General features: G+C 44.7%; 1 protein-coding gene across 1 annotated transcript in view; it reads left to right on the top strand.

The window, feature by feature from the left end:
• The first annotated feature begins 1,004 nt into the window (after positions 1-1,004).
• Positions 1,005-9,045, top strand: part of lrig1 (leucine-rich repeats and immunoglobulin-like domains 1) — a 31,964-nt gene continuing 23,923 nt past the window's right edge. The window contains exon 1 of the mRNA XM_053867872.1: positions 1,005-1,738. Within this exon, the coding sequence (XP_053723847.1) occupies positions 1,536-1,738 (203 nt within the window). The 5' untranslated portion in view covers positions 1,005-1,535. The remainder of the gene's footprint in view (positions 1,739-9,045) is intronic.

The following is a 9,045-nucleotide window of genomic DNA, read 5'->3' as shown; positions in this document are numbered from 1 at the left end:
ACCCATCTGATGGAATTGGCAAAATGTGGTTGGTATCAAACACTCATCATTGACCACTATTTGCATAAATCCCGCATTACATCTTCAAAGTCAGCAGACAAACCGTATTTATTAGAACATTCTTGATCATGTTGTTTCTATTACTGTGATGTATTTATACTGTTGTTTGTTTTCCGTCAGAGAATGAACTATGGAGACTTTTCTATGTCTTAACATCTCGAGTGACACTTCAAGCTGGTGTGAGGTACAATAGAAAAATGCTACTGATGTAGATGTTTCTTGATGCATAGATGTTGTGCTTCAGATCCAGAACTCTGGACCGGTTTTACATGGTGCTGTCACGCTACACATGAGCAGATCCTCCACCTGGCTCCTTTCAATTACTTCAATGTTAAGGCCAGTGACAACATCAACAACTACCGCAATACAATCCCATGATCAAGTGAAACAGTCCGAGACAAAAATAAAGTGAACATTTTCAAAAGTAACAAACAAAGCAAGGGAATTCAACAAAGCCATTACTAGCATGAGGAAAGTTGTCTACTTCAATCTAACCTCATAACAAGTGCGAGACAAAAGCGGTGTGTTTCCACTAGAGTTGTAGCCGGTGAATGAAATCACAAAATGCTTGCTGTTATTCAGGATTAAACCCGCTTAAACTGAACCTGTTTGTGTTCTAAGTCTCAATTCTGAGAACAAACAACTCAAATCAGAGCACGGGTGGCAGGGATTCAAACCAATTATGTCATTGTGGCTTGTTATAATGCGATTACTGGGCCCGATCTTGGCCTGGTCTCTTTAAGAAGCAGTGAGAGTGACCGAGGTGGTGCGGTTTCACACTCCGGGGCGGGAAACGTGGGCGGGCCCGACGCGGATGACTGACAGATCCCCCAACTCCGCGGGGCACGGACTATCGCAGCCGACCAATCATATCCTCAGTGTAATCTGACGTCAGCACCCATCGGCCAATCGGAGCCGACGATGGGCGGATCTTGAGGACTCGCTGTTGTGCCTCCAACGTGGGACTCGACCGGAAAAAAAAAGGAAAGTATAGAGCGCAGGAAAGAAGTGCGCGATCCAGAGGAGGAGGGGAACTTGTGATCGGATGGAAGAGATTTGGTGACCGCACCTGATAAGACTTTCTGAAGAGTGGCTTTCCGAAGTTGGATTATTGCGGAGTCGCGCTGCCGAGATTGGGACTACACGCGCGGCTGGAGTGGAACGGAACACCTCTGGAGATACGACCCAGCTGCCTTGATCGCCCCTGGTCCGTTTTCACATCACCCCCGGGTCTCCTTGGCTTTTCCAAAAGATTCAAACAGTGAACGAGCCTGAAATAGAGCTCACATTTTTTATTTCAAGTTGGACTGAAACTTTGGATCCGTGTACAGGATGTGATTCGTACTCATCTTGACTGAATCGCAGTTAAATGCCAGCCCTTTTGTCTTTGAAACCTCACCATTTATGCGCGGCGAAACTTTCTCCGGGCGGTAACTTCCCAGCTCCGCGGCCGCGCTAATAAAGCTGGATACAAAATGGCGGCGTCCCCGGGGCGGCTCGGAACTCTTCAGCGAAGTCTCCTTTACCCCGTTCTAACGCTCGGACTTCTGCTCGGTGGAGGATGGAGCTCAGACGTGCCCTGTGCCCAGAACTGTACCTGCGACGGAGACTCGGTGGACTGTCGTCACGCGCAGCTGACGGCGGTACCGCTGGACCTTCCCGTCCGGACCGTCTCCTTGTAAGTCCAAGCTCTTCTGAGTCGGTGTGACATCGAACTGCTGGTGAAGGAGCTGCTACTTCAGTTCTTAGCGCTGTTGTTTTGATTTGTTCCACCTGTAGCTGCGGGTGTGAAACATTGACGAAGTCAGTCACTCTCAAATGTGCTTGTTGTCAAACGTCCTCGTCTTTATTTTACATCCTGCTGAACGAACCTTACTTTAGCTTTGTAAAGATTTCGTGTCTATTGCAACATATTCAGCGTGTACTGACAGGAAAGAACAACTTGAGGACGTTTGAAAGTATTTAATCCGACACTTCTGTGCTAAATAGTTCGTAAATTTGGGACTAAAACGCTGTTCATTGACTGACAGTCATCTTTCTGGTTTTTTTTGTGTGTCAGAGTCAGGTTTTGATTAGTTTTCTGCTTCTTTGAAGCTACTGAAAAGCAGGCCTCTTGTACACACAATGACATGTTGATTTTTCCACAAATGGCTGGTTTTTTATCGCACAACGTTTGTTTTTGGTAGCAGTGTTTGAGTTTTGATTACGGTAAATGAAGAATTGTGGACCAAAGTTGTGCAACACATCAAGTCTTCATCGCTGTGTGACCTACTTTGCGGTAAAACTGATATTATTTGTTGGCGATTTTCTCCCACGTCCTTCAGTCGGCCGAGATGTTTGAATGATTTGTGCTGTGAAGGCTTCATGTCTGGCGGTTGCTACCAAAAAGAAGAGGCGCACAGATCCTCACAGACAAAGCAAAGCTACTGTTGGACAAGTGTCCCGACTCCCAACAGCTGCTCTCAACCTTTTGGTGACTGGAAGTTCCTGTAAGAGCTTCAGGCTCTCTCCCCTGCTCTTATCTGAGCCAGACCTTATCGCTTCAGATTTAAGGAGCCGCGATCTTGTTGTTTTCAAAGGGAATGGCTTTATGGCTCTGAATTATCGGTTTAAACACCTAAGCTGCGTATTTCCACACCACTTGAGATATCCCTGTTGTGTTGGCAGTCCCTTCAAAGTGCTCCGCCGCCCGTTCACTGTCGGAATCGGTGAATCGATGGCTATTAAACATGTCTGCCGCAGTTGAGTGGATTAGTTTTAGTGGCTGGTTTGTTTCAGAGGTGGAGCTGGGGTTAACACTCCGCGGCCAACTCCATTTCTGTGCTTCTCAGCCAAGTGAATTGGAATGAAATCAACAGGGATTTGTTTTTATTTAGCCTTCGCCGGACGGCGGTGGGTGACAGTGGAGGTCCTCATGTGTTTTAATAGACGTACATCACCAAACTGTGTCTCCTGGAACCAGCACAGACGCATTAACCCCTGACATATGTCACTGTGTGATGTTACTAGTCTGTTGTGAGCAGACATTAAGAAATGCATGCAATCGTCCTGTTTATAATCCTGTATTGCGACATAATGATTTGAAAAACAGTTAGCTTTCAGTATTTTCTTGAAAGTTGGCGAGCTGGGGAACAAACCTACAATTCAACAGAAATTAAATGAATCACTCCTGATCTGTGTTGACAAACGTTTACAAAAATGCACACTTGCAATTAAGCTTCAGAAAGACTAAAGTAATTCAAAAGAAGTTGTGCTTAAAATGTTTCAATACATTGGCATATGCAAACTTTTATCTCAGTATAAGTATGTTTACAGTGCCATAAGTAATTCATTGAAGGCATTTCTGGTAGGATTTTTGAAACAGTGGCGGAAACACCCCAGAAGCAGGATGAACAAACTTAACTTTCAAGAGCAACTGGTGTCTTCTTCTCATTTGGTTATTGTGATGTTTCCTTCAGGATTTTTCTGTTGAGAAGAAAAAATTCTAAAACCATCGTAATCGCCTCGATGTTGTGTTTTCTATTTATGATGGTTCCACTGCCAGTTCAAGTGACTCAGTATCTTGTTCAAGAGTTAGAGAAGGATGGACATATGGGGATTGTTCATGAGGACTGAACCAAAAGACAGAGCTCTCCATTGACCAGTGGATTTCTCTTCTCACCTCTGACAGAGTGCTGTTTTGAAAGATGTTCTTTTAATAGTGTTTTTTTTTTAATGAGCAGGTTAGTGTAAAATTATTCTTGAACAAATGATAGTATAACATTTGACTGAGATGTCGACTGGTGTGCTTTTTGTTTTTTTTTTTGTAATTTTTTTTATTGACTTTCTAATGACTGCGTTTGCATCGTTGTTTCACATCCGATTGATGGACAACATAACAAGATTTCAAGCAGATTTTGGATGTCACGGCCACATATTTGCTCCGAGGAGCAGTGGCTCATCTTATTTGCTGCCTTTGTAATGTGTGTAGGAAGCACTTTGGTCGGCGGTGCCAGCAGCATAATGGGATTTTTGTGAGTAAATAAAATCATGAGCGTCTGTAATTTGGTCTGTGGACAGCGGCGGGGAAGCAACGCCAGGCCTCTTACGGCTCCTCTTGTGTTTTAACAATTCAAATAGGTTACAGGAAGCAAAAGTTATTTGTCTAATGTGCTTTGTGCACATATTCATAGATGGGATGGTGGAATGAAGTTCCATAGCGGCTCCGCTATTGGCTTCAATTTGGAATGCATCTGAACTTGATTCGATTTGTAGGAAAGTCAACTGAATGTCTTTGCCTGTGAGATTGTCACAAAGGAACACAAAATGCACGAATGACTTGAAGTCAGGGCAACTTGGAGAACTATTCATTCGGCTTGGAATTGACCGGCTGGATTAGTTACACCTCTGTTTCATGGACTTGGTGAACCAACGAACTTCAACTTGAGGTGCTGCGATCTGTCGATTGTGAGCCACCTGTTGGACATCTCTATGTTAGTTATCAACGTGGCTTGGAATGTTTTGTGTGAGCCTTTTAAAGGTATCATTTACCCCTTTTTTGAAATGGCGTTCTGCCTTAAATTTAGGACTGAAGAAACAAAACAGGCAAGAAAGTTAAAGATGAATGCAGGAAACAAACATTTGACTCTAAAAAGTCAGATGGAAAAACCAGGTACTGTCGTGTGTATTCGTTTGTGTGGCTGTATTTTGGATTCAAACAAGACCAGATGTGTCAGTCTCACAATTTGACAAAGCCTTTCAAAGGGTTCAGCAACATAGACACCTTGCACTACTATGCGATGCCATGCCCACATAACTCCAGCAGGAGTAAAGAAATAACTGAACCAACTGCTAACCATGGAGCAAAATTTATGGTTCCAATTAACACCGTCGGATCTGATAGATTTTGAGATGATTCATACATTAGACAAATGCTACTCAGTGTCCTCCTGTAAATATTTTTCATACGTTACACTGCCAGCTAGGTACAAGGCTGTGTGTTCAGAAGTTGAGGCAGAAGTGCATGAGGTGCACTATTTTGCTGTGACAGATTGATGGTCTCGCTGATCCATGTAACCACTGTCTACTTCATCGCGACTCTTTGTTTTCTTTTATCATTCAAACCTTTGTTAACTTCTGTTCACAGGACAGTTCGCCAAAAAAATCTTTGGAGCTGCTGCTTTGTTTTGTCATGGTTCATGTGTGTAATCGACTTCACAAAAAGTCAGTGAAATTTTGATGTATGTGTTAAGTGTCTCAGATATTTTTAATTAAACATGTTCGGGGTTGAAACGGCCCTCTTTCTCAACTCAGGATAAGAAGTACTTGGACGTGTCTTGTGCTGCTGCTAAAGAATCTGCTCTTGATTGTAGCCTTCTGTGCTGCTTTATTGGTAAACACCAGTCCAATAGTTGGTTTTGGCTTCTGCCCTCAGGAAATGGGTTTGTATTGGTGGTTTCCTGACACGGGCTGGAAGCTCCGCTGGCTGCTTGTGTGCTGGTCTGTAGATCGCTGAGCCTGAGGGAACAGAAGAGGTGGTGTGTGTGCGTGCATGTTTATAGGCGCCTGGAAGTGTGTGTGCGGGGAGGGGGTTCGCTTTCCGCCCACTGCATGGAAGTGTTTTGTCAATGTCACGGTCTGCCACTGCTGCTGCCTTCAGGCACAGCTTCGAGTTGGTGAAAGTCTTGTTGGTGGTGAGAAACCGCGACCACATCCTCACACGCGCGGAAACAATCAACTGTTGCACCCAAATGAAGCGTTCCGTGTCCCAAACACTTGGTGATGAACCAAGATCCATAAAGTATGCTGCGACAGTTTTGTCTCTTCATCATGCGACGTGTTTCAGAGTGAGAATTGGGTTTGGAAATTTTTTCGTCACAGAACTTTTTTGTGGTATTGCAATCGCCAAACAATCTTGGTATGAGACGGCAGGCGCACGGTGACGCCTCCTGTGGTTTCTGACTGTGTGCAAGGGTAAACTTGTGGTTTGGTAGTAATTACAGCAAATTTGTTTATCGTCACAGTTTTCCACCTCAGGTCTCTCTGGTTATGCACGTCATTTAAAGAAGCAGGACAAGAGACGAGCTTTGAACAGGTTTTTGTCACGTTTACATGAACTCACATATTGAATAAATCACATCACATATTTAATAAATCACATCACATATTGAATACATGCATTAATACTCCTCTTACTCCTGTCACCGGTTTACGCGAGAGGACAGCAATGGAAGTCCAGGTACTTGGCAAAACTCTTGTTCTTGGGTTCCTACAAACTTGATGACCACACAGGAGAAATCCACTGGTGAGTGCAGAGCTTTGTGTTTTGGCTCAGCTTGTGCTTCCCTGCTGAAGATGTCGCACTAGTCCTTCTCCTCATCTACCTCAACCGTGAACCCGACCCTAAGATACTTGACTTCCTGTACCTGGAGCAGAATCTCTCCTGGACTAAGAATTTTCGGCTCACATTTAGATGAATCAATCGCTGCGAAGTAGAAGAAAGTACCCTAAATAAAGGACAATAAATGCTTTTATTATTCTCCAGCAGAAGTCATTTTCTCTTTCTTCATATCCGGCACCCGGTTAAAGATTGTATTATAATCTTTAGCCGTTTTATATTGTTCATCCAGCACCTGTTGGTTGACTCTAGATTACAGTTGTGTGATTCAACATGGCATAAGAGACGTCCCTAGAATCATACAGTGTTGCTACATTAGAGACAACTGTTTTTTATTCTAAGCCAGCTGGACTTCCTTCGCACGGTGCTGATCCAGGTATTAACTCTTGCTGTCTGTATGTATATTCACAGCCACGGGGACATTCATTCATCACTAGGCATCACCTTTATTGTCACGTCCCTGTCAGTAGTTTCACTCATCACCTTCAGGACAAGCTAGTGTGAGGATGATTAGACCGACTTTCGGCTCAAGTACTGCCATTGCCTCTCCTTCTGCCGTAAATGTGCCTTCATTGAAAAGGCCTTACAGCCGGGATCGACAAGTTTTCTTTTCACCCTCATACATTTATTTTATATTCACGCCCTTCTGTAACATCATGTTTCAGGGTCAATTGTTTACGATGAGTGGAAAGTGGAAATATTGCAGGCTATTTGCTGTGGTCAGAAATAACTAAGGCATGATCCAATGTTGTGTCAGTGATTAAAATGGTGGCATTTTTAACCGTATTATTCATGTCAAGCATGGCGTGGCGGGCCAGGTTTGGCCAGCGCGCCTCCTGGTTTGACACATGCTCATCAAGAAATGCTGGAACCAACTCAGTTTATTGACCAGCAAAGTTGCATATTGATCACACTTTAAGGTGCAGATCATTGTCCCATTACACATCAAGAGGTAGACTGCCTCTTTGTACTATAAATTTAGAAAACTTAATGGATAACGTTCTAAAAATCAATGAAGACTGGAGAGTAAGTCACAGTTCTTCAGCAACACTTCACAGCTGCTGTCCAGTCAATAGATGAGCCATCGGCAAAGACCCTTCGGGGCGTCTGAGGGGTTTTCCCCCTCTTCTTTCCCAAAAGACGGTGTCTACAAAGTGGGTTAGACTGATGAATCATCCCTGAATTCTCTACATCTGGTAAGTGTTTGGGGCAGATGAGAAGAGGCGGGGGGAAGCGTGACTTGGACTGAGAGTGAGAAAACCTGCACAAGTTAGGGGCCCTTCAGAGAACATTCCTGGGAGAAGTTTGATCTGAAGCAACATCAGCACGAGGGTCATCGTAAGGGTTCTGCGCCATTATCATGTTAGGTAAGCCTCAGTGTTCTCTTTCAGCAGACCGAGAGTGTTTTCTGTCAGCTGCTCTGCTGCCGTTCCTTGTTTTGGTTCCTTCAGGGTTACCGTCGGCTCCCGTAAAGCTGTCTCTTATTTCGCGGATGAGTTCGCTATACACACATAAACACAGCATCACTTGAAGACACCCGGAGTTGTGTTCAAGGAACCTGGTAAACTCCCAACTCTTGATACCATCTTACTCTCGATTGTTGTTCGTGACCGTGTTGCCAGTGAGATCATCGCTACAACTTCATTCGTCCTCCATCGTTAATCTTCTGTCGCGCTCCTTAAACAACATGTTGTTCCGCACTAATCATGGGCTCACTAATTTCACAATCCTGATGGGATACAGTATTTTAGGCGGTGTGTGTGTGGAGTGCAGCGCGCTGGCGTCACCATGCAGGGCCAAGGGTTCATGCAGCCCCTCGGGCGACTCCAGACCTTCACCCCTCACTTCCTTGCTGCTCCGTCTTTGACACAATTGCCAAAACAGGAGGCAAGATCACATGGACTCAAGATGTTCCCCACTTTGCTTCCTTTAAAAACTGATTCACTACGACACATTTGTCGCCGTTGCATTTAACCTTGTCAGCAGGATGAGATGCAGCTCTCCCCTTTGTTGGCCTGACGGGTGTGTAAAACGCTGCTGTTGGCTTTATGTACACTCTCGCTGCAGTTGCCCGGCTATAAACGGACTCTTATGACAGGAAGAACAGTGAATTGCAGGTTATTGTTTGACTCTTTTTATGGTGTCTCCGAATCGCGCGTGTTAAAAGAGCTCTTGTCGGCCGAGAAAAGCTCATCACTGACATCACTTCACACTCGCAGTGAGCAAAGTTCACCACTCATTTATCTGCTGAAGAAATGAGGGAGATAATGATGATGTATCTCGGGCCCAGCTCATCCGTCCCCTTCGCAGGGACCGCGCCGACGTAAAAGCATGGTGTCATCGACCATGACTTCACCCCAGGACTCCCACAGCTCTTATAGGAAATCAATTTTTTACATGTGAGGACCTTGTTCTGCTGGGCTGATTGTTAACTCAGGACTTATTCGCTGTCTTCTGAGTTTGGCCTCGACTCAGTAGTAGTTGTCTTTGAGAAAGAGCGGAGCAACTGACTGGTGGATTTCTGCTGTCACATGACGTCACCAAAAGAGCAAGTGTTTTCTCTGACTGGACTCTCTTGTAGCGGGAGAAGCTCAGTTTTCCAGGGGGAC

This window comes from Synchiropus splendidus, chromosome 6 (assembly GCF_027744825.2).
Source record: "Synchiropus splendidus isolate RoL2022-P1 chromosome 6, RoL_Sspl_1.0, whole genome shotgun sequence".
Lineage (NCBI taxonomy): Eukaryota > Metazoa > Chordata > Actinopteri > Syngnathiformes > Callionymidae > Synchiropus > Synchiropus splendidus.
Note: the sequence above shows the minus strand (reverse complement) of the source record. Positions and strands in the feature narration are given on the sequence as shown.